This window comes from Vombatus ursinus, unplaced genomic scaffold (assembly GCF_900497805.2).
Source record: "Vombatus ursinus unplaced genomic scaffold, bare-nosed wombat genome assembly UNPS02010822.1, whole genome shotgun sequence".
Taxonomy (NCBI): domain Eukaryota; kingdom Metazoa; phylum Chordata; class Mammalia; order Diprotodontia; family Vombatidae; genus Vombatus; species Vombatus ursinus.
In genome coordinates, this window is record NW_020950600.1 from 371,088 (window position 1) to 396,193 (window position 25,106).

The following is a 25,106-nucleotide window of genomic DNA, read 5'->3' on the forward strand; positions in this document are numbered from 1 at the left end:
GCAAAACAATAGTGAAAAGGACAGACACACAAAAGTAGAGAAGAGAAATATATAATGAAAAGGGGATACATGTAATACGAGATATACTTAGATCCAGACATTTGGGGGGGGCAGTCACACATCCAGGGAGATACAGGAAATGAAAGAGACAGTAACACATGCACAACAGAAGACACACAGGGAAGAACATGGAACACACATGTGCAAAGACAGCAGAAGAGATAGAGGGGAGAGAGACACAGAAAAAGGATCAGAAACACAGAGGCAAAGAGGCAGAGACACATGGGAAAGAGACATAGGGGAAAAAGACAGACACATGGGGAGAGATTCACAAATAAAGACAAACCCAGGGAGATACACAAGGAAAGTGAGCAAATAACATGGGGAAAGACAGAGACACATGAGTAGAGAGACAATAAATAGGCTGTCATCAAGGTTGGTCAAATGACTAAATTCAGGAAGGCCAGAGAGCTTGTCTGTGATCTCCTAATTCCACTAGATACCAGTTAAGTTTGGGGCTGAACCCATGAGGGTAGGGTCTGAGGTCTGAATCCAAAGATTCTGTCTGGGTCCCTCGAGGGATGAAGCCAAATTCTGAAGGAAGCCCAGAACTCAGTATGTCTTCTGGAAGCATCCTGGATCCGGGGAAGGTCTTAACCAGGGGTTGAGGAGAGAGGGCAATGGGAGCTATTCACCACCCTCCTTTCTACCCTACATCACTGGGGTGAGAGAAGTGGGGGGTGGGGAGAGTTCAGCAGAGCCCAGAACTTCCCGTCCTTGAGGCCTATGCCTGGGAGACGTGGCCATCCTCCCTCATCCCCAGGACCATCCAGGGAGAGAGGAGAGGAGAGGAGAGCTGAGCCTTGCTCCACTGAGTCTGTTCCCCCTGGGCCCTCTGCTGGTGGATTTCATCCAAAGCTCAGGCTTCGAAAGATTTATCAGATTTAGAGCTGAAAGGGAGCTTAAAGATCATTTATCATTTTACAAATGAACCAGTTGAGGCCCAGAAAGAGACAGTGACTTGTCCAAGGTCACCCAGGTAACAGGAAACAGAGGCGGGATTCAAACCCGGGGTCTCTGATTCCATCGTACAAGGCTGCCATTCAGCTTTCACTAAGAACTCCCCACATTTCTCTCGTTAAAGTTTACAAAGCATCCTCTCACCCCAAGAGCTCCATGACAGAAGAGGCCTGGCAGCAGATGCTCTGTAAGTATAAGGATGCCCTTCCCCCACTTACCTTCTCAATCTTCTCCAGCCATTCCTTATTCTGGGCCAGCTCGGCCATGAAGGCCTGGTGCCGGAGCCATCGTTTCCGAAGTTTGTGACCCTCCTCCCGAGTGCTGTCCCGAGCCATCAGCATCTTCTCATGAATCCAGCCATCCAGCTGCACACAGGCGGGGTGGGGGATGGGGAGCCCTTGGTGAGGGCTCACAGCTCCCCAGCAGCAGCCAAATCTAGCCCCCCACTCCTTATCCATCTGTCCAAAAGCCTCAGGCTCTCCTCACTCTCAGTCCCCCAAACCAGGCCCCAAATTGAGGCCTTTGAGCACTTAGATCCCAGGGGCCCCCACCAATCTTGCTCTGCCCCTCTCCCCCTACTCAAGGGAAGAAGTTGTAGGATTTGCAAGGCTGATTTCTAGAACAGATTGGAGGAGATCCTCTGGGCCCATCTCCTCCTTCTCAGGGGGAGGATAGTGGTAGAGGTGCCTCCATTCTCCCTAACCCTAAAGGGAGGCGAGGCAGCTAGCAGAAGACTGCCCTTCCAGGAACGAACCAACTCCAGCCCCCCCCCCCCCCATCCCTGCCTGCATGCACATTCCCTCACATCCTGGAACCAAAGCCATCCCTCCAACGAAAAAGCACCTTCGAGTCTCTAGGCAAATTTGGTACCAGAGTTAGCTGCTCTCCCCCAAATGCCCTAGGATTAAAGCCAGTTACAAGTCTCTCCCTCCAAAAAAAGCTTTCAGATCCAGATCTCTCACCCAGGCAAAATCAGTTATACACCTCCCCCCCCCCCCCCCCCCCCCCAAAAAACCCCCCCTAGACCAAAAAGAGATCTAGGTCTTTACCTGACCCTCCCTCATCCCCCAGAAAACTGAAACAAATCAGTGAGATCCAGGTCCCCTCCTAGACAAAGCAGCCATAAGCCCTCTCCAACCATCGATACCCCCCTCAAAAAATAGGGGCAGAGACAGCCCTTCCCTTCCAAGGCAAAATCGGTTGCAGGCCCCACCCAAAGCTAAGTCCAATTCCAGGACCCCCAAGCAAACCTCTCTTCAATCGTAGCCTGACTTAGGTTGCCACTCCAGGCAAAGCCAGTCACCAACCTTCCCCCCAATTATGGCCAAATTTAGTTCAGTCTTCCAATCCCCACTTCCAACACCACGGTGACCCAGGGAAAACTAGTCATAATACTTCTCCACTTAAAAAAAAAAATCAAGGAAAGATTCGGTCCCTGTTACCCCCCAACCCAGTCAATCACAACCCCTAACCAGAGCACATCTATCAGACAAAGACAGTCAGACACCCCCTCCCCCCCCCAAAAAAGGCAACCACAGTACAGAAACAAATGCAGTTCATCACTCTTAGGGAAAATAAGTCACAGCTCCCCATCCCTCCCCCCAAACACCACCATAACCACCACTGCCAAGGCCAGGCCCAGGTCTCTCTCCAGTCATGAACGCTAAACGCACCAAAGACAGCTCACAACCCGCCCGCCCCCCATAAACCCCACAACACCTCTTCAAGAATAGATTAGAGGACCATGCATTTCCCCACCCCTGGGGCTGCTTCAGAACCACGGATAGTTCCCAGGGGCCAATCAGATAGCCAGCTGACCCCTCCCCCCGGGGGGCCAATTGAGTAAGAAGCTGCCCCCACCCCCGCGGCCCATCCAGAAAGAGCCACCCCCCCCCCCCCCCAGGGACCAGCGCAGCCCCGACCCCTGCCCCCCCCCCCCCCCGCAGGTTCAGCACCAAGGACAGCATCCTTTCCTGTGGGGGGGATACCCCTCTTCCCGCCCTCTTGGGGCGCACGCGCTCTCTCTCCTCCCCCACCCCCACCGTCCTTCACGGGGGCGCGCTCCAGCCCCCTCCTCTACGCGCCCCCAGCCCAGAGGCAGCGCGCAGTACCTGCGGCGGGCGGCGCTCCCTGGGCCACTGCAGCAATGGGCACAGACAATCACGGCGCGCGCGCGCACCCGCGCCGCCCCTCCCCTCCCCACCCCCCAACCACGGTCCCGCAAGTGCGCTGGCTAGTCTCCCCCTTCCCCCCACCTTCATGTCTCTAAGGGTGCGCGCACAGGGGAGACCCAGCGGAGGAGGGTGGAAGGAACCCTCGAGGCGACAGTGGCGGGGAAGGGGGAAGAGCGGGAGGAGACGGGTTTAGGACTCGGAAAGAGGCTGAGAATGCGCAAGGTTGGGAATAAATGGAGAGAGGGAATCAGGAGGGGAGGCTGAGGATGGAGGGACCGAGGCAGGAAGGAGAGGGCGCGGAGACGGGGAAGGGGAAACATCAGATAATTAACTGAGAGGCGGGAATGAGGGTCATCACAGGAAGCGCTGACATTTATGTATCGCCCAGGTTTGCAAAGCGTTTGATATGCGTCATCTAATAAGTCTCACGACAGCCTGGGAGATATGATTACCCCCACTTTACAGATGAGGAAACAGGCTCACAGAGGTCAAGAGACTTACCCAAGGTCACAGAGCTAGGAAAAGGTAGGGGCTGGGGAGGGGCGGGAGGTGGGGACAAGGAACTGCAGGACAGATCAGCCATTTAGGGTTGGAAGGGACCTTCAAGTTCACCTCGTTCAACCCTCTTCTTTTACTGAAGTCGAAAGAGGTTAAGGTCACGTGCCCAAGGTCACGCAAGTAATTGGCGACCGGGATGGAATTTGAACCCAAGTCCTCCGACTTCAAACCTAGCTCTTTTCCTACTGAGGGGCTGAGCACGAGGAGGGAGGAAGGAATTTAGTTCTCCCTCCAGCCCCCGCTTCCCAGGGATGCTGGTGGAGGGCTGGGGGCTGCATCTCCCCCGCTCGCGCCCCCCTCCCCCGCCCCCATGAGGTCACGGCGCTTGTTTCCTTGTGCACCCCAACTCCCACCCCTCAGCGGCGGGAAGCCTGCTCTGGCTCACTGGCCAGCGCTCCTCCCTCCCCACAGGTTCACGTGCCTCCGCAGCTACATGCGCAGGCGGGGTCTACGTTGCTAGGAAACAAAGTTGCCAAGACATCCTCCGAGCCCAGCCTCACAGCAAACATCGAAGAAGCATGGGATGATGGCGCCGTCTGGTGGCTCTAGTCAATTCTCTGTCCTGCCCCTTACCCCCGTCCCCTCCCCCCCGCCAAGAATTATGAGGAGAAGTGGGGAAGGGAGTGAGGCTGGGCTTCCAACAGAAACCCAGGAAACCCCATTCCCAGATCCTCTCTGGCTTTTTTCAGGCTATTCCAGGGAGAGAATTACTTGAATCTAACTTTGATTTTTTCTGCTGCAGTCTGGGATTTTTTCCCCAGTGCCTCTCATCCCAACTTTGTCCTCTCCTTTTTCTCACAGCTGAAGATCTGAGCGGGGCCCTCAGGGAAGGAGTTATCCAGGCCTCTCACCCAGTGTGTCCCCTCCTTCCCCCTCCCCCTTACCTCCTGACAGTCTCTTAGGAAATACTGCAGCTCCAGCTGGTCACAGAGACGCTGCATCCACTGCTGGGCCCGAAGCTGAGTCTCTTGGCTCCTGGGGGGCGGGGAGGGGGTGCTCGGTGCCCCAGGGACCAAGGGGACCGTCAGGGGATTGGGCAGGGATTGGCAAGCAGAGGAAGGGGAGAGGAAAGGGTGACTGGGTGACAAAGCACTGTGGACTGCCATCAGAAATGAAAGAAATGGAAGAGACAGAGACAGGGACAAAAGGGGTAGAGGCAGTGAAGCAAAACAAGGCGCAAAGACCAGGGAATGAGCCAGAGAAGGAAGAAGACAGAAAAGGGGAAGGTGCAGAGAAAGAGAGAAGAGAGAAACAAGCCATGGAGTCAGAGGCCGGGAGTAGTTAAGACAAAGTAACGAAAGCAAAAGTGACAAAGAATCAGGAATAGAAAGAGAGAAATGGGGGTGGGGGAGAGAGACAGAAACAGAGAGACAGAGATAGAGAGAAAGACAGAGACAGAGGGGGCAGAGACAGACAGATGGAGAGAGACAGAGAGAGGCAGAGACAGAAAGAGACAGAGAGAGGGGGGCAGAGAGAGAGAGACAGAGAGGAGAGACAGAGAAGGGGAGAACTAGCAGAGATCAAGAGACAGAGGGTAGAGCCCAATATAGGAGAAATGTAAGAGAAAATAAGAGACAATAGATAAGGAAGAGACCGAGAATAATGGGGCGCAATAGAAATAAGACAAAGAGGGAGATGGAGAGCAAAGGCAAAATGACAAGAAAGCCAAATAGTCAGACAGAGATGGGTAGAGAAAGGGATAGGGAGAGATAATAGCAAGCAGGGGAGACAGAAAGCCCAGACGCAGGAGAGACTGAAGGAGACTGAAAGAAACAGCTGAAGAGGCAGAATGAGTCCTAGGGAGGTAGGCAAAGGAAAGAAAGGCAGAAGAGACAGAAAAGAAGGGAGATGGAGAGGCAGACTGACTAGAGACAGAAGATTGAGGGAGAGACAAGACAAGAAGCAGGAGAGACAGAGAGACGGTAAGGGGGAGAGAGCCCTACTGGTAGACAAGAAAATGTGGTCATGGATGGAGGGATGCAGAGCGAGAGGGGAGGAGGCTGAGGCAGGGTCAAAACCAGGAATTCTGGACACTCCAGACAGGTGAGGGCAAGAGCCATAGATATCATTGAAGACCACAAATAACCAAGACTCTCCTTTCTCCCACCTCTGGGTCCAACTGGCACAGACCCAGAGTGAGCCTCTAGGCCTGGACAGAGCGAGCTGAAGCCCAGGTCAGCCCCAATGGGGGCATGGCTGGGAACCCCAGGTACATCATCTCACACATGAGGAGCCTCTCACTTGCTTTCTCTCCCATGGACGGAGGTAGAAACACAGAGAGAGGAAAACAGAGATACAAATGAGACATCAGAGGGAAGGAAAGAGAGGGAAACATTTAGTATGAGCCAGAAAAGAACCCCCAGGGAGAGAGGGAGACAGAAAAAAAGAGGAGTCTGTGAGCAAGAAGGAAAGAGAAAAAGTCATTGAGAGAAGAGGACTGAGAGATGGACAAAAGAGAGACAAGGAAAGAGACAGAAAAGGTGACACAGCCTAAGAAGGAGAGACGAGGGAAAGACAAAGAGAGAAAGGAGGGCACTTCAGAAGGAGAGGGAGTCACAGGAGAGAATGAGAGACACAAATGTGACATCAGAGACAGCAAAGAGACATGAGAGACAGGATGAAAGAGATAATGGAGTGGAGGAGAGATGGGGAGAGAAAAAGATAGAAACTGAGAACAGAATAGTGACAGAAAGAGTGAGAGGGAGAGAAAGAGAGAGACAGAGAGAAGAAGAAGAGGGGAGAGAGACAGACAAAACCAAGAGGCAGAGACAAAGACAGGGCACAGAGATGCACGAGGACCATGAGACATGGCAGAGAGATAGAGCTGGGGCCTGCCCCAGATAGGGTCAGGGAGGCAGAGCCTAGTGTCACACTAACATCCCTCCCAGACAAGCTCTAGGGTGTTGGGGTCCCAGTGGGGTCTCCCTCCCCAGCCCAAGGGGCACACACAGGGGGTGCAGGGCTCAGTGAGGTGCCAGGAGCCCCTACTTTTGCAGCAGCTGGGCCCCGTGCTCCTGGGCCTTCTCGGCATAGATATTTCCCTGCCTGTGCAGGATGTCTCCTGCCTGCACAGCCACCTGGATCTTCTGCAGGTTTAGCTCCAGAGTGGTCAGAAAGTCCCGGTGACGCTTGATGGCCTCCACTACTGTCTCCACTGTCCCAGGTAGCTCCAGGCCTGACAGCACTGTCTCCTGGTGGAGCAGGAGAAAGAAGGAAGGAAAGAGGGAAAGAGGGAGGGAGGGAAGGAAGGAGGAAGGGAAGGATAAAAGGGGGAAAGGAAGAAGGGAGAGAAAGAAGGAAGGAATGCAGGAAGGAAGGAATGAAAGAAGGATGGCATTAAGGTAGGAAGGAAGGAAGGAAAGATTTAGTAAGTGCATACTATGTGCCAAGTAGGGAGGAAGGTAGGCAGCTAAGTGACTTGACAGACCCCTGGGCCTGGAGTCAGGAAAACCTGAGTTCAAATCCAGCCTCAGACACTTAGTAGCTGTGTGACCCTCAGCAAGTCACATAACTTCTGTTTGCCTTAATCCACGGGGGGAGAAAATGGCAAACCACTCCAGTATCTTTGCCAAGAAAACCACACTGCCAGTATTGGCATGCTGTGGACCACAGGGTCACAAAGAGTTGGACAAGACTGAACAATATAACGTGCCTATTGTGCTAAGTGCTTTACAAATATTACCCAGTTCAACCCTCATAACAACCCTTGGGGGTGATGGTGCTATTACTATCCCTAATTACAGTTGAGTGCACTGAGGCTGAGGTTAAGTGACTTGCCCAGTGTCACACAGCTAGTGTTAGGCTGGATTTTAAGTCAAGTCCAAGCCCAGACTGCTGCCTCCAGGAAGGAAGAGTTAATGAGAAGGGGAGGCAGGCCCAGGACCCTCCTTTCCCTCCAGCTCCCACTACTTTCCAGCGAGACCGCCCTTATTCTCTATAATAATGCCTCATTAATAATAATAATAATAATAATAATAGGCCTCATTAATGCATAAAACTTCCCCCGATACAGATATAAACTGGATTTTTCTCAGATAACCACAAAACTAGCACGCTAAATGATCCACACACTATCAGTCCGATAGTCCACTAACTGAACACCCCAAGCTCACCTCAACATGCACACTGCCTGCCCCAGATAATGCCCAGGCTACCCTTTCCCTCCAAGGGAATCCACAATAACTGTCCCCCTGCTAAATCCACATTATCCTCCCTAGGTAATCCACAAATCTTGCCAGATTATCCAGACTAAGCTCAATTTCAGGGAGCGCTGGCCCCACCCCAGTCCCTCCACTGTCCCTCCACACTCATGCAGGCTAGCATCGCTCCTACCTGGTTGTGGAGTACAGCGTGGGCCTGGCGCACATCTCGGAGAAAGAGCTGGTAGATGTGGGCTTGGGCCAGCGCTTCCCTGCGAGCTTCCCACAGACTCAGCAGCTTCTGCCAGCCCAGTTCCAAGTGGGGCAGCCAGTCCTCCAGGGCCAGCTCAGGCCCCAGCTCAGCCCCATCAGCCGCCAGAGCATCTCCGACTGCCTGGATCCGCCCGAAGTCCTCTTCCCGACGGTCCATCTCTTCCTTGAGGGCAGCATGCTGGCTCAGCAAGCTATCTGCCTCCTCTAGGCAGCCTGGCAGCTGTCCTCCACCACTCGCTGACTCCTGGGCATGCACCAGCCAGTCAAGGAAGGCATCGAGGTCGTGCAGGAATCCCTGGAGTCTACTGGCAGTGGCCAGCGCCTCACCACAGTTCTGAGCTGCGTGGCCCAGGGCTACCCACTCAATGTCCAACTCTTCTAGCTCTGGCTGCAGCCGAGGGGCCTGGGCTGGGTAACGGGCAACCAGAGCCTCACCCTCCTCTCTGAGAGCCTGTAGCCTGGGCTCCAGTGCAAGGAGAGCTGCTTCGAGGGAGCTGAGGAGCCGCTGGAGGGCCCCACCAGCCCGTGGTGCACTCTCTACCGCCATCCGCCGCTCTCGGACCTGGCTCTTCACCTCGGCACACTCCAGCAGGTGATTCTGGACAGACAGAACCAAGTTCACCTCCTCCTTCCGCTGTTCCACGAGCTCTACAATGCTGTTCCACCTAAGTCACCAAATCATAAAACAATAAAGCTATTAGGGAGGTCAGAACCCAGAAATGTCCAAGCTGGAAGGCAGCTTAGAACAAGGAATGTCAACCGTTGTGAGGGAGCTTAGAGCACAGAATGTCAGTTGGCAGGGAGATTAGAAGACAGAGCAGCAGGGACTCAAAGGAGGCTTAGAACAAAGAATGGCAGGGGCTAGAATGGAGCTGAGAACATAGAACTCATCAGCACTTAAAGTGAACTTGAAACGGAATATCAGAGCTGCAGAACATTCGGGATGGAAGAGTGCTTAGAACAAGGAATGTCAAGGGCTTCAAGGGAGCTTAGTGCACAGAATGTCAGAGCTGAAAGGGAATTTAGACCATAGAATGTCAGGGGTCAACAGGAACTTGGGAACCAGAACATTATACCTGAAAGAGAACTCAAAGCAGAAAATGTTTAGAGCTAGAAAGGAGATTAGAACAAAGAATGCCGTGCGCTAAATGGGAGCTTAGAACTTAGAACATGTAATCAGAATTGGAAGGGAGCTTGGAACAAATAATGTATCAGATGGAAGCTTAGAACATAGAATGTCAGAGCTTCAGGGGAGTTTAGAGCATAGACTATCAGAGACAAAATGTCAGAACCAGAAAGGAACTTAGAACATGGAATGAGAGGGTTGGAGGGAGCTTAGAACATAGAATATCAGAGCTAGGAGGAAACATAACAAAATGCCAAAATCTAGAGAGCTTAGAACAAAAAAGATCATGTGCTAAATGGGAGCTTAGAACCTGGAATCATGGAACTGGAAGAGAGCTTGGAACAAAGAATGTGCTAGATGGGAGCTTAGAACATGAAATGTCAGGGCTTGAGGGGAGTTTAAAGCATAGGCTATCACCTGAAAGGGAACTTAAAGCACAGAATGTCAGAACCAGAAAGGAATTTAGAACATGGAAGGAGAGTGCTGAAAGGGAGCTTAGAACATGGAATGTCAGGGTTCACAGGAAGCTTAAAGCACAAAACATCAGAACTGTCAGAGAGCTCAAAACATGAAATGACAGTGCTAGAAGCAAGATTAGAACATCAAATGTCAGAGCTAGAAGGGAATTTGGAACAAAGAATGTCAGAGATGAGGAGAGCTTAACACAGAGAATATTGGGAACTAGACAAGAAATTAGGACAAAAGACCATGGAGTTTAAGGGATCTTAGATCATAGAATGACAGGGCAGGGAGGGCACTTAGAACACAATATCAGGGGCAGCTAGGTGGCACAGTGGATAGAGCATTGGCCCTGGATTCAGGAGGACCTGAGTTCAAATCCGGCTTCAGACACATAACACTTACCAGCTGTGTGACCCTGGGCAAGTCACTTAACCCCATTGCCTAACCAAATTTTAAAAAAAAAACAAAACACCATATCAGAGCTGAAGTGGAGCTTAGAATAAGGAACTTCACAACCCAGATGAAAGCTTAAAATACAGAAGACAGATCTGGAACACACAGCTTAGAACAATGCATCGCAGAACTGGAAGAGACCTAGAATACAGAACTTTGGAGCAGGAATAGAGCTTTGAGCACAGAATGTCAGAGCTGGAAGGGAGCTCAGAACACAAAATACCAGGGCTAAAAGGTAGTCTGACTCCTCCTATGCTACAGGTCTTCACGCCTCTGCTCAAAAACCATCAGTGGCTCCATCTTGCCTCTAGGATAAAATACCATTTCCCATCCTTACCTTGTGAGCCCTCTATGACTGGCTCTAACCTACCTCTTCAGTTCCATTTCAAATGACCCCCCATTGCAGCACTCTGGTCCATATCCCACCTTCCTGCCTTCCCCGGCAAGCTCCCTCATGCCTGAAATGCACGCCCTTCTCACCTCTGCCTCTTTGGAATCCTCCATTTCCTTCCTGGCTTGGCCCTGGAGCACCTCTTCCTTGAAGTCTTTTCCAGTCCCCTTTACTTACCGATATCTCAATTACTTATCAGTCTAGGGTTATATGCCCTCTTCCCAGAAGAATGGAAGCTCCTGGAGGGCAGGGATTCTGTTTCCTAGAGCCTCGCCCACAGACTGGCACAGAGGAGGCTTATATTTTTTGGCTGAGGTCACACGGAGGTCAGACAGGAAGCGCTCACCTGCTGTTGAGATGGTCTTGGCAAGAGCGCACCTCCTCGGAGCTAGGATGACCGCCTTCCACAAGCTGCTGCACTATGTGATTCACATCAAGCACGCGACCCATCAGACTGTTCATTTCCTGGTCCAGACTCTCAAACCTGCCAGAGAGGAGTAAGCTCAGCCTGGCTAGCAGCCCTGTGTCCTTCCGAGGGAGCCCTCGGCCCCGCCCTTCCCTCTCCTCCCGTTCCTGCCCCACCCCCCACCCCCCACCCCCAGGATCTCTCGGCCCCGCCCCGGCTGGTACCTGTGTTGTACAACTTCTACTTCATCCAGGTCATCAGGAACCCGCATGGCGAGCAGCCACTTCTCCTTTTCGCCAATCCAGAGTTCGCACGCATGAACTTCACTGAACATGCGGTACACGGCCAGGGCATCCCGCAGCCATTGGCGCCGCAGGCCCGCCACCTCTGCCACCTCTGCGAACAGCTGCTCCACCTCCACCACGCGGACCTGCAACGCCATGACCCCCCCAGCGGCTGCCCCTGCGGCTGCCTCACGTCCTGTCCCGCCCAGCCCGGCCAGCTGCCGTCGCAAGCCCGCCACTACGCCCCGGTGTGCCTCCACTTCCCCAGACAGAGCCCGGTGCTGTCGTGCCAGCCGCCGGCTCGATGCCTCATCGTGCCCGAAGTCCCCACTGGCTGCCAGTCGGTAGGCATCCCTCAGCCAGGCCAGGAGCCCGTCCAACTCTGTTCCAAACTGATGGAGGGCGCGTGCCTCTTGCAGCCGCCTCTCCCGCCTCGCTGCTGCCTCCTCCAGCCGCTGCCAGCGCCGCCGGGCACCTGTTGCCCGCTCCAACAATCCCATCGCTGCGGCATCACCGCTGCCTCTGGCTGTTAGCTCCTCACCCCGTTGCAAGGCCTGCTGCAGTAGCGCCCTCCTCCCACCTAGCTCTCCCTGTAGGATCCGGTGCTGGGCCAGGAGGCGCGCAGCGCTTGGGAGGTCATGGGGACCTCCACCTCCACTGCTAGCCCTGCTCTCCAAGAGGTGCTCCTTCTCCCGTGCCCAGGCCTCGGCTTCCTCCAGCTCCTGCAACAGGGCCCACAGGGTACGGGACGCCTCCAGCTCTGCCCGCCGCCTGCCCGCCAGTTCCTGAAGCTCCGTCAGGCAAGCGTGCACGTGACTCACTCGGTTTCGGATGATCTGTGGGTCACAGGGTTGGTAACCTGTGGGCAAAGGGGTGCAGAGCATTCAGGTCTTGGGTTGTGCCCGTCTCTGATGCCCCTGCGCCTTAGAGCTGGCCCTGTAGAGCCCTGCCTGGGAAGGTCCCAGCTCAGCAGGGGCCCTGTGCCTAACCACCCAAGCCCTGGATGTTTTAGAATGAGAGAATCAAAGAAGCGTGCACTCCTCCAATCACAGAATTCGGAATAGGAGATTCCCAGAATCTTTCCGTTTCTCTTCAAGGCCCTAGCACAGTGTCTTGCACATAGTAAGGACTTAATAAATGCTTGTTAAACTGAAACTCCCCTGCACCAGTCACGGGTGGTGGTGAGGAGGGGGCGTGGCATCCAGTCTCTGCTTGGAGATTATGATGCAGACAAGAGAAAACTGGATTTGAAGTCAGAAGACCTGGGTTCAAAACTCAGCTCTGCCACTTACTGGCTGTGTGACCTTGGGTAAGTGACTTCCCCTCTCTGGGCATCAGTTTCCCCATCTGTAAAATGAGGCGATTGGACCAGATGACATCTCTAAGGTACCTTCCGGCCCTGATGACCCTATGTTCTCAAGGAACGGGGAGCTCACTACCTATGCTGGCAGTGCATTCCATAGTGAAAGGACTTCCACAAAATGGTTACCTACCTGTCCACCTTACTGAGTGATCCACTCAGAATCCAGGAGGCTCTAGTAATCCCCACCCCTACTCACTCAGCGGGCCTGCCACCCCTGGGAGTTCCTCTGATCCCACCCCTTGGTCATTTCTTCCTGCCTCCCCCTGCCCAGGGGGAAGCCCCCAGCCACCCTTTTCCTCTGTACCCTGTAGCTGGGAGAATCTCAGTGCTGTGGCATTGAGGGCCTCCACACGCTCACTCTGGGCTGTGATGTCCCCTTCTAGCAAGCCGTGTTTCTGCAGCAGGTCTTCCACCTCCAAGAGATGCTGGCCGCACTCCTTGGACACAAGCTGGGCCTGGGCAGAGATAGAGGGAAGGACACAGGGCAGAGCTCGGGCTCAGTTATTCACAGCTCCTTCTTTTTCACCTTTCTTTCTTGTAGCCATCTCTCTAACGGGCTCTTGGTCTCTCATAGATGCTAAGAGGTCTTAAGGACCTCAGAGGGTACCCCGTACTTCAGAGGGTACTTAAAGGAACCACGTCAATCTTGAAGGTCTCACTACAGCACCCTCCGTAAATGGTCATCCAAATTCTGCTTGGAAATTACCAGTCTTGGGGAACTCACTACCTCCCCAAACAACCCATTACACTTTGGGACAGCTCTAATTGTCGGGAAGTTTTCCTTTCCTCAAACCGAAATTTGCCATCGACCTCAGCTCTGTCCTTTGGGGTAAGGTGGAAAAAGCCTACTGCCCAGTCGTGACAGCCTCTGCCCCACACCCCAACCACTTGAAGAGAGTGATTGTGTTCTCCCCAAATCTTTTCTTCTCCAGGATAAACATCCCCAGTTCAGTAAATCTCCAATTCTTGTCCTGTCTGCCTCTACCTCCTGGACCCTGTCTCCATTTGTATGTCTCTTAACTAAGGAACCTAGTAAATTAAAAAAAAAATCTTTCCCAATGCAAAATACAGGGTATCCACATCGTTAGGTGACTAACCAATGGTGTTCGCACTGAATTGATTTGTAATTGAACCTCTTTGCATCTCTCTGTCTCTATTTCTCTGTCTCTCTGTTTCTGTCTCTATCTCTCTCAGTCTTTTGCCCACGAGAAGCAAGATGATCCAGAAGAGACCTTTGTTCAAATCCTGCCTCTGAGATACTATAGTTGTCAGATCATGTATGACTCAATTACATTATCATTAAAATAGGCATAATATCACCTTTAACATCGCTCACAGAGCTGAGGCTCAAATGCAAAGTGCTTTGCAAACATTAACCTCAAATAATCAAAGGAAGTCTGTCATTCCTTCATGTGACTATTTCCTCTGATGAGGCAAAACCCTAACTGAAAGTACTGCATAATAATCTGTTGATCTTTCTGTTTCTGTGCCTCTGTTATTCTGTTGTTTCCTTTGTGTGTGTCTGTCTGTCTCTCTGTCTCTGTCTCTCTCCCTCTCTCTCCACATCTCTGTCTCCAGTGTTCTCCTCTGGTCCCAAGCCCGTGGGCACCTGCATCTCCTCCATCCAGTCCACCATATAGACCATCTCCTGAAAGACTTTCTGTAGGGCCAGGTTCTGCTCCAGCCGAGTCCTCCGGGCTCCCACGAGCCCGGTCAGCAGCTCCCACTGGCGCAGGACGCTGTCGCGCTGCGCAGCAACACGTCGTGCATCATAATAACCCTCCCCAGCCAGCGCCTGGGCCAGGTCCGCCACAGCCTGGATCCTCTCTTCATAGGATGAGATATCAGCTTCGATGGCTTCATGCTTCTTCATGGCTGCCTCCACCGCTGGTAAGTCATACCCAAAGTTGTCCTGGGTGCAGAGACAGGTATAAAAAGGGGGAAGGGAATGACATGGGAGGTGGGGGGGATGGGAATCCACCAACCAAGCCCTTCTTGGTTACCCCCAGAAACTTGCCCTGTGCTGCCTGGTTACCTGGGACACGAGGCGCTGGTTCTCACTAAGCCAGCTCTCTCTCATGGCTGCCTTGTGGTCAAACCTCTGAGCCAGAAGCTCCAATTTCTCCTGCCGGATGAGCTCTCCCCGAAGAGCAACTTCCCTCTCATGCTCTGCCTTTTCTAGTTGTGTCCATGCCTAGGGAAGGAGGGAGGAGGGACAAGATCTCAACCACATCCATGGTCAGACCAAGCCCTTGCATCCCCCAAGTTCATCCCCATCATCCTCTAAACCTCGCCACTCCATCCCCCAAATCAACCTTCTCCATCACCCCAAACCCAGGCTCTCTGTTCCCTAAAGCCTGTCCTTAAACCTAGCTTTTCTTCCCTCCCCAAACCCTGTCCCTCCATTCCCCCTTCAAAGCCAGATTCTCTTAACCCTCCAAAGCCAACCTTTTAATCCTACCAGACCTGGTTCCTCTCCCCTTTCCTCACTCAACATCCCTTAAACAACCCAGCTTCTCCCATCTGAAGCCTCTGTCTCCCTCAACTTTTCTTCTCCATTTCCCTGAAACCTAGCCATTGCCTTTCTAAATCCAGCCACCCAATCGCCTCATAAACCCAGCCAGTCTGCCCTTCTAACCCCAGTCCCACCAAAGCCCACCCCCATGCCATGCCATGCCAAGCCTTGTGCATGTTTCAACACCTTGTTGATGTCAGAGATGCTGCAGCCTTCTCGGGGCACATAGAGACGCCGGTTGCTGGCCCTAAGTTTGCTCTGAATACTGAAGAGCAGAACTTCTAGGTTCCCTTTCTCCTGGAACCTAAAATCCAGGGAAGGGAAAACAAGTCAAGGCTCCTTGGCTGCTGTTTTTCTCTCTTCAGCACTCTTTCTCCCCTGTCACATCCTCCTCCTTTCTCTCTCCCAACAGTTTGCCTCTAACGCCATTCCTCTAATATGAGGACATTCTCCACTCCCCACCCTACTCCGATGCTCTCTTTGAGTCTCTCCCGCTGGTATCATCCCAGCCCTCTCCAGTTCTGGGTGCTCCTCACTTGATGGGCTTCTCCAGGGTGCAGTAGGCAGTAAAAGCCTGTAGCTGCTGCTGGACACCACTGAGAGAGTTGGCGAACCTCTGGTTGCTAATGAGGGCCACGGTCCGTTCAATCCAGGCCAGGAGCTCTGAGGCCAGCTCCTCATAACGCTCCATGATCTTCCCAATCTCTATTACCTGGTCCAGTACCTAACCCCAGAATTGGCAAGGGGACAAGATCAGCGAGGGCTTAGGGAGCTGAGGGGGCTACCCTAGGGCCTCCAACATTGCTCTCCCCACCCAAGACTGGGGTACCTTCCCTATCCGCTTCCCCTCGACTGCCAGAGCCTTCATTTTGGAGAAGTAGTGGTAGTAGGAAACCACATAGGTGATGATGGATTTCTCGTCTGGAGCTTCCATGTTCACATCTGGATGGTGGGGGAGAAATGGGGTTTGAGGGGAGGGAGTCTCATGGGGGCAAGAGGGAGAAGAAAGGCAGCATTGAAGCAGGGGACTCTGGGGGGGGGGCAGGCAACAACAAGACACTTGGGGAAGAGAAGGCAACTTGGTAATCAGATCTCAGAAAAGTGCTAGAGAATTTTGTTGGCGGGGAATGGGATGGGAAACACTAGGGCAGTGGAAATGTAAAGCATAGTAGTAGATAGAGGGCTGGCCCCAAAGCCAGGAGGACTTGGGTTTGGGTCCAGCTGACACAAACTGGCTAGAGAATCTGGGCAAGTCTAACCTCTTAATATTCTGGACAACTGTCTAAGACCATAAGGTCCATGAAAGTGCCAACCTGTATCGGGAGAAGGGCATTCCTGACCTGGGAGTTCCTTATGCCAATAAAACACTGGTCTTGTTCCACTCCCATTATGGAAATAACACTAAGTGTGGAGTCTAAGGACCTGGGTTCTAATCCACCTCTGTTCTTTTTTCTTTTTTAACTATCACTAAAGGAAGCTCCCCATGACAAACTCCTTCTGCCCATGCAGGTCAGCACCTTTTCTGGACTTTAGTGTCTTTAGAACAAAAAGTATTCACTTTGAACTTAAGTACATAAAATTTTTAAAAAGAGAGAACATTTCCATGTACACAGCACAAGCTAAAAAGAGGGTTCACTATAAAACCATGAATTTACATTTCACACTGTTTACTTTTTTTTCAAAAACTATATAAGTACTACTCAGCTTTCTATGCTTCCTTTACATTTTCTTTTGTTCTCTGCTGCGCACTTTTTATATTTTTTCCCTCTCTTCCCACCCCTCACCTTAGAGATGGCTATCATTAGACACAAAATTGTATATATGTGTAAAATCATACTATACATACTCCTATTTATCAGTTCTTTCTCTGGAGGACTTTAGTGTCTTAAAGAGTTCCCTTGGCTTGGTCTTCCTTTTTGAGGCTAGCTATCTGCCCACCAGGCTAGGCTGCCTCTCTTGCCCTGGCTTCCCAACTTTGGGAATGGCTTTTTCCTTCTCTGGCCCTCAATTGTCCTATCTGAACAATCCTTTCAAGCACTCAGGTCCATTTTAGTGCCAACATTCTGTATGTTCTAACATCGCTTCTAGCTCTGACTGTCTATGTCTTAATTTCCTGGGGGCTACAGCTAGGATACAAGAGATTTAGAGTGAGGATGCTGAGAGTTCTGGGACAGCCAGAGAAGAAACTTCACCTTCTGGGTCAAGTAGACGGGCCAGCCCCAGCTGCTGCTCAGCAGTGTGAAACGCCCGCTGTAAGTTGTAGGTCGCATTGGATTTGGTGAGTTTGCTGAAGTCCACTAGGTCTGGCCTGGGGATGGGAACAGAGAGGGGAGGGCAGTGAAAGTGGAGGTGTGTCAACAGGGAAGCCCCAGACCCAGAACAGCTCCCAGCCTGAGGGGGATAGAACACTGTGCCAGTGCCAGGAAGGACACGGGGTGTGGTAGGTGGGGAGAGCTATTTCTTCATATATCTGTGTATACAGAGGCAGGAACAAGGGCAGGGCATCTACCTGTGTCGATGAATGAGAGCATTGAAGGCCAGGCCATCCCTCCAGCTAGTGGTGAAATTCTGAATGTTCACCTCAGGGTAACTGAGGGTGGGTAGGAGGTGGGGGGGGGGGGTGACGCACAGATACAAGTGACCAAGAAGCAAACAGGCAGACAGATGGAAAGATAGAAATCAAAATTCAAGGAAAGAGACAGAGATTCAGGGAAAGAACAAGGTAGAGATTGATGCCAACATAAAAGAGAGAGACAGAGACAGAAGGAGGAAAAAAAAGAGATGGAAAGAAGCCCAGAGAGTTAGACAGAGACACACAGAAATAAAGAGAGATAGGAAGAGACAGAAACAGCCACACATATAGAGGGAAACAGAAAAGGGGAAGAGATAGGATAGGCAGCAACAGAGAGAGGGGGGAGGGAGGGAGGGAGGGAAGGAAGGAGGGAGAGAGAGAGAGAGAGGAGAAAAAAATGCAAAAAGACTCAGAGAAAGAACGCAAGTTCGAGAGACCAAGAGCCATGGAAAAGGGGAGGAAAAAAAAAAAGACAATTCGACAGGAAAGCACAAAGTGAAAGAAATGGATACATGGAAAGAGGACCAAGGATGTAGAGAAACAGAGAAGGGGAGAGGGAGAGAGACAGAAAAAGGAGAGTCAGAAAGACAGAGAAGGACAGAAAGAGAGGCCACTTTACCCATCAGGCACCTTCTGCCCATCCATTCACATCCACCCTCCCTCTGCAGTCTGCCTCCCAGCCCAGAGCTCCCTCCCTCTCTTCCCACCGGAAGACTTTTCCATACTCTGAGAAGGGGAGGGGGTCCCAGAAGAGGGCAGGGGAGCCCCTACCCCGCTGTCTTCATCTGACACCAGAGCAAGAGGGCATCTTTGGCAGACCGTGTTTCCTGATTGTCCTCCATCTCAATCTTGATGACCTGAATCTGGGGGAAGGAAGGAAGGCGTAAGCTGGGAGAAGATGATGTCTAGACCGACACATACACTTTGGGGGACCACAAGACTTCTCAGAGCAATAGACATCTCAGGGAGGTCGAGTTGCTGGCTTTAGATCCTAGAGAGAGCTTTCAGCATGGACTAGCAAAGATCGAAGAATCAAGGGGAACTGAAACCACCTTCTCAGAACCTCATTTTTCTCACCTGTAAAATGGGGATAGTAATACACACTCTCAAAGGAGATATATGTGAATTGCTTAATAAACCTGAAAGCCTATAGAAATGTTAACTATTACTCAGCCCCTAGGACAGTGTTTTGCACACAGCAGGTGCTTAATAAGGGATTGCCAAAATAATTTCAATTGGGGGCAGCTAGGTGGTGCAGTGGATAGAACACCGGCCCTGGAGTCAGGAAGACCTGAGTTCAAATCCGGCCTCAGACACATAACATTCACTAGCTGCATGACTCTGGGCAAGTCACTTAACCTCAAATGCCTCACCAATAAATAAATAAATAGATAGATAAATAGATAAATAAATGAATAAATAAATAAATTGCATAGGGTTAGGATGGAGGCCCGAGTTCTTGGGGTAGTGCTGTTCTAGACCATCTCTCACAGATGCTGAACAGGGATCCAGAATCCAGGATGAACAAAATACTAGAATTGGATTCTGGCTTAGGGCAGGGTCCTAGAACAAGGCTCTTCTGGATATGGGCTATAAATCCCAAATTCTCCTCCTCCCCAACCCCACCCCTAGATCCTGAGAAGGAGCTCTAGGTTGGGACTGGCTCAGAAGAAGTATAAGACTTTCTCCCACTTCTTTGAAGAGGTGAGGGCTCATGGGTAGGAAGCACTGTATAGAAATAAGGTCAAACTTTTTCAATATATTGATTAATTTTGCTGAATTTTTTCTTCCTCTTTTAAAAATTCCTTATCATATGGGAAAATGCTATCCACATCCAGAAAAAGAACTAATGGATCTGAATGCAAATTGAAGCACACTATTTTCACTTTCTTTGTTTTTTTTTCCTTTTCTTCTGTTTCTTCTTTCACAACATGACTAATGTAGAAATATGTTTTACATGATTGTGCATGTACCTTACCACTTGGAGAGGGGAGAGAGGAGGAATGGAGAAAAATTTGGAACTCAAAATCTTATAAAAATGAATGTTGAAAATTGTCTTTACATGGAATTAGAAAAAATAAAATACTATATTAACAATCCTTATTATAAACGATGTCTTTGGGGGATAGGGGAAATAGATAGTGTGGAAGATATAGGTGATGTTAAAAACAAAATATATCAGTAAAAATCTATTTTTAAAAAGTTCCAGGCTTTGTCAGGAAAATGGGTTCTGGGTCAGAGAGAATGCAATACAGATGGGGGGGGGTATGATTGGGACCTGAGATAGAGGTAAGAGTTAAGGCTGGGATACCACTGTTATGCCTTTACCCTAAGGAGATAAAAGAAAGAGAAAAAGTCCTATATGTACAAAATTATTTATAGCAGCTCTTTTCTTAGTAGCTAAAAATTGAAAACTGAAGGGTTGTCCTATTGGGTAATGGCTAAACAAGTTATGGTATGTGAATGTGATGGAATGCTCTTGTGCTGTAAGAAATTATGAAGCGAATGGTTTCAGAGAAACCTGGGAAGACTTATATGAACTGATGCAAAGTGAACAGAACCAGGAGAACAATTTATACTATAACACCAACATCGTAAAAGCAAATGGTTTTGAATGACTTAAGAATTCTGACCAATAATACTATTGTGCTATAAAAAATGATAAGCAGGCAGACTTCAGAAAAACCTGGAAAGACTTATATGAGGTGATGCTGATTGAAATGAGCAGAACTGGGAGAACATTGTACACAGTAATAGCCACGTTGTGTGATGACTAACTTTGAAAGACTTAGTCCTTCTCAGCCATGCAAGGATCTAAGACAACTCCAAAAGACTCATGATGGAAAATACTATCCACATTCAGAAAAAGAACCATAGAGTGTGAATGCAGATGGAAGCAGACTATTTGCTCTCCTTTTCTTTTGGTGTTTTGTTTTGGTTTTTTCTTTCTTGTGGTTCCTCCCATTAGTTCTAATTCTTCTTTACATCATGAATAATGTGAAAATATGCTTAATATGAATGTGTAAGTAGAGCCTATATCAGATTGCATGCTGTCTTGAGGAGGGGGGAGGAGAGGGAGAAGGAGAAAATTTAAAACTCAAAATCTTATGGAAGTGAATGTTGAAAACTAAAAATAAATAATCATTAAAAAAAAAAAGAATTAAGCATACACACACACACACACAAAAGAATTCTGACCGATACAATGACCAACCAGGATTCCAAAGAACCAATGTTAAAGAATGGTCCCCACCTCCTGACAGAGAGCTAAGGGACTAAATATGCAGAATGAAGCACACATTTTTTGGACATAACCAATAAGATAATTTTCTTTTGTTTGACTAGGAAGAAAAGGGAAAAGGCATTTATTTAGTGTCTCCCGGGTACCAGGCACTGTGCTAAGCACTTTATAAATATCATCTTATTTGATCCGCACAACAGCCCTGAGAGGTAAGGGCTATTAATATCCCTGTTTTACAGTTGAAGAAACTGAGGCAGACAGAGGTTAAGTGACCTGTCCAGCATCATACAACTAGGGTGAAGGTATATAGGAGGGAGAACAATAAACACTTTATTGCTAGTGGGGGGAAACAAGAAGAATTAAGGCTTCCAGGGGAGAATTCTGAGTTTGCTTCTGGGACAGGATGAGAGCACTAGACTCCCAGGTAAGGGAATGCTCTAGGTCAGAATAAGTCTTTCAGATCTCCAGGTATGGATTCTAGGTTAGGGTAAGCACGTCAGACTCCTGGGGAGCCAGAGGTAAGAGTTAAGGCTGGAATACCACTGTTATACCTATCCTCTAAAAGAAAGAGGAGAAAGTCCTATAGTGAATAGAAGTTATAGGATCATATCTGGGTCAGAATGAAAGGTTTGGATTCTCAGGGTCTTCAGATTCCAGAAATGGGTTCTGAGTCAGGGTGAAAATTGTAGCCTCCTGGGCATGGGGAGTTTTAGAATCTGGGTCACAATAAGAATTCCAGGCTCCCAGCAAGGAGAATGTTCTAGGTCGAAGTGAAAATTTTTTTAGACTCCCAGGTGATGGTTCTAGGTCAGGGCAAGTACATCAAAGTCCTGGGGAAGGGGGAGGGGAGATGCCTGTGCTGGGTTCTATTTCCAGTTGGGAATTTTAGTAGAATTCTGGGCAAGAGTTGCGAATTCACAGGTAAGGGTTCTAAGATTGAGTCCTAAGTCAGAGTGAAAGATTAAAGCTCCTAGCTAGGGATATTAGGATTGAATTCTGGGTCAGAGTAAGAGTTCCAGACTGGTAGTCAGGAGTTCTAGGTCATAGTGAGTGTTCCAGATTCCTGAGTGAGGAAAGGTGTTGCAGGACTGAGTTCGAGGTCAGAGCAAGAGCTGTAAAAATCTAGATGAGGGTTCTAGGATTGAGTTCTGAGTCATGGTAAGCATCCCAGGTTCATGAATCAAGGCTTGAGAATTGAGATTTGAGGTCCGAGTAAGAGTTTTGAGACTCCTATGTGGGGCACTAAGTTTGGGCTTTAGATCAGGAAAGACAGGAATCCCAGACTCCTGTGTTGGACTTAAGAGAGGAATTTCAAGGTTTGAGCAAGGGACAGCTCCAGAGACAAGGTTCTGTATCAGGGCAATGCTTCCACCCTCGCCTGGGGAGAGACATTTCTGGGTCATGACTACCTGGAAGCGAAGAATGATGGTCCAGACCAGCCCCAGGGTGAGCCGGTGGTTTCCGTCCACAATATCATGGGAGCCCACATTCTCTAGATGGACACGCTGCTCCTTCAGGAACTGCAATGCCTTGTCCACGTTCTCCAGGGAATGGATCCTCATCCGGCCCCGTGTGGGCCGTGGCTGGGGAAAGAGAATGCAGACAGTCCTTTCTCACCCTCTAATATTTAGGCTCCAGGTCCCCGGGGCCTCCTGCTCCCCAGCCGGCCCCAGCCCAGCCTCTCCTCACCAGCTGCTCCCCTGACAGCACCTCCAGAAGTCGGGTAAGCACATAACCATCACGCAGGTCTCCATACAGGTCACTGATGCGGCAGCCCACACGCCCCAGGTGAGAGTTCACCCATTTGGTGAAGGTCTTCTTCTGCACCGCCTCCCGCTCATCTAGGGATCAAGGTCATCCTGCTTCTTCCCCAGCCTGGGCAGACCTCTCCACCCACTGTGCCCCAAGTCCAAGGCCTCCTGTCCCTGCCTCCCACAGTTCCATAGCCTCTAGCTCCCCATCGCCCCAATTCCCTGGCTTCTGATCCTCTCCTGAACTCACTCCCTGACTTCTGGTCTCCACTTGACTCCAGCTCCCTAGACTTCTACTCCTACTGTCTCCAGTTCCCCAGCCTCTGGTCCCCACTTGCCCCAGTTCCCTGGCTTCCCATCATCCACCTGCCAAGGCCTTGATCCGAGAACACTCGAAGAGAGAGGCAGCTGCGTTGCCTGACCCAGAAGCCGTCGGTGGGGCCGCTGTGGGTTCCCGATCCCAGGCTCGCTCAGGGCTCTCCCATCGGGTGGGGTTGTTGTTGTTGATTGAGGGCGGCCCCTCCATGTTGTCCAGTTCCCCAGGTCCCCCTGGCATGTGGGCCATCAGGGAATGTGCAGGCCTTTGGAAGGGACAGAAGGAGATCCATCAGAAATGTCTCAATCTGGGGTCAGCACTACCAGCCCCCCACCCAGCCTCCTCATAGCACAGACATGGGCCCCAGGCATCCCTGAAATCAGTTCACCTAAACAGCCTATGGCATCGCTGCTCCCATGCCCGACTCTCCCCATTTGTCCATCCATCCATTCATTCAGTAAAATGTGACGTTGGCACCACGTGCAAAGCCCTGGGGCAGAGAGCTCAGTAAATCATAACATACACACAGATAACTATAATTCAGTTATTCTAAGATCTATTCATTAGAGAGGGACAGAAAAATGGTATGTGTCACCCAAGAGGGATGCTCACTACTGATTGTGAAGTCACTGGAAGCGACTATGGGGGTCATCTGGCCCAGTCTTCCCATTTTACAATCTGGAGCTGGAAGAGGCCATCTATTTTACAGATGAGACTTTAAGTGACTGACCCGGGATCCCAGAGATAGGGAACTGCCTAGAACCCAAACCCTCGGAGCTGGCCAGGGCTTGCACTCTCTTCCTACTGGGCTGCCTTCCTTCTCCTTGTGGCAGGAGGGAAGACATTGCGCCCTGGAAACAGCCTGAGCAACAGCATGGAGATGAGAGAGCACAGAGTGAGTCTGGGGAACAGAGATGTGGGTGGTCTGGCTGTAGAGGACAGCCCTCTATAGAGAGAGAAGGGCAACCATGTCAGAGAAGGCTGGAAAGTTAGGGTCGTGTCCATGACATCCCATCCCATCCTATATTGCCCCATCCGATGAACATTTCTGAAATGCCTTATAAGAGTCAGGCAATGGGGCTATTGAGGAAAAACTAATAGCCTGCACCCTCACGGAGTTTCTATTCACAATCATTTGAAGAGGAAGGAGAAAGCAGTAATAGCTTGGGAGGTCAGAAAAGGTTGTCCAAAGGAGGAAGGTGTCACATGAGCAGAGCCTTGAAGGAAGCCAGGGATTCTAAGAGGAAGTGAGGAAGGTATAGTGAGGAGGCAAGGAGCGGGGAGACCAAGTTCAGGTAAAAGAAAGTAATAATAGCACTACTACTAGTACTAGTCACAGCTAACATTTATACAGTGCTTACGAGGTGCCAGGCTAAGTAAGCATCTTACTATCGCATTTGATCCTGACAGCAACCCTGGGAAGTGGGTGTTATTGTTATCCTCATTTTAAGATGAGGAAACTGAGGCAAAGAGGGGTTAAATGACTTGCCTGGGGTCATTATTAGCAAGTAAGTGTCTGAGGCTGCATTTGAACTCAAGTCCTCTTAGCTCTGCCTCCAAGAGCTCTATCCACTGTGCCACCTAGCTGCCAGAACACAGAGTTTGTAAAGGGGAATTACGTGTAGTAAGCCTGGAAAAGTCAGCTGGAACATGACTGGGAATGCCACTCTGGGGATTTTTTATTTTATCAGACAGACAATAGGGAGCCATCGACTATTCTTGGCCAGGGGAGTGACACGGTCTGACTTGTCTTTACGTGGATTATTTTCACAGCATCATGGAAGATGGGTTGGAGAGGGGGAGAGACTTAAAGCTAAGAAGGCATCCAATTAGGGCAATAGTCTAGCAAGAGGTGATGTGGGCCTGAATGGGGGAAACCATCCCAACAGGAGGAAGAGAGCAGGGTCCAGAGATGTTACAGAGATAGACTGGACAAGAGTTGGTGATTGATTAGATCTGAGGAGAGTCAGAGAGTGTCAAGTCAATGGTGACTTGTGGGTTATGTGCCCGGGTGAGTAAGACGAAGATGGCAATGCCCCGAAGAGAAATGGGAAACTGAAAG

The 25,106-nt window shown here is 50.4% G+C and overlaps 1 protein-coding gene across 1 annotated transcript in view; it reads right to left on the reverse strand.

Moving 5' to 3' along the window:
* Nucleotides 1–23,508, reverse strand: part of SPTBN4 (spectrin beta, non-erythrocytic 4) — a 48,625-nt gene extending 25,117 nt beyond the window's left edge. The window contains exons 1-18 of the mRNA XM_027855339.1: nt 23,433–23,508; nt 23,095–23,309; nt 22,667–22,818; nt 22,387–22,560; nt 18,508–18,599; nt 17,357–17,472; nt 15,994–16,106; nt 15,701–15,888; nt 15,351–15,468; nt 14,685–14,843; nt 14,259–14,561; nt 12,954–13,104; nt 11,227–12,145; nt 10,943–11,080; nt 8,085–8,829; nt 6,741–6,943; nt 4,637–4,727; nt 1,239–1,385 (exon numbers count right to left, since the gene is read on the reverse strand). Coding sequence (XP_027711140.1) covers nt 1,239–1,385; nt 4,637–4,727; nt 6,741–6,943; nt 8,085–8,829; nt 10,943–11,080; nt 11,227–12,145; nt 12,954–13,104; nt 14,259–14,561; nt 14,685–14,843; nt 15,351–15,468; nt 15,701–15,888; nt 15,994–16,106; nt 17,357–17,472; nt 18,508–18,599; nt 22,387–22,560; nt 22,667–22,818; nt 23,095–23,309; nt 23,433–23,494 — 4,086 coding nt within the window. The 5' untranslated portion in view covers nt 23,495–23,508. The remainder of the gene's footprint in view (nt 1–1,238; nt 1,386–4,636; nt 4,728–6,740; nt 6,944–8,084; nt 8,830–10,942; nt 11,081–11,226; nt 12,146–12,953; nt 13,105–14,258; nt 14,562–14,684; nt 14,844–15,350; nt 15,469–15,700; nt 15,889–15,993; nt 16,107–17,356; nt 17,473–18,507; nt 18,600–22,386; nt 22,561–22,666; nt 22,819–23,094; nt 23,310–23,432) is intronic.
* Nucleotides 23,509–25,106: the final 1,598 nt, after the last annotated feature.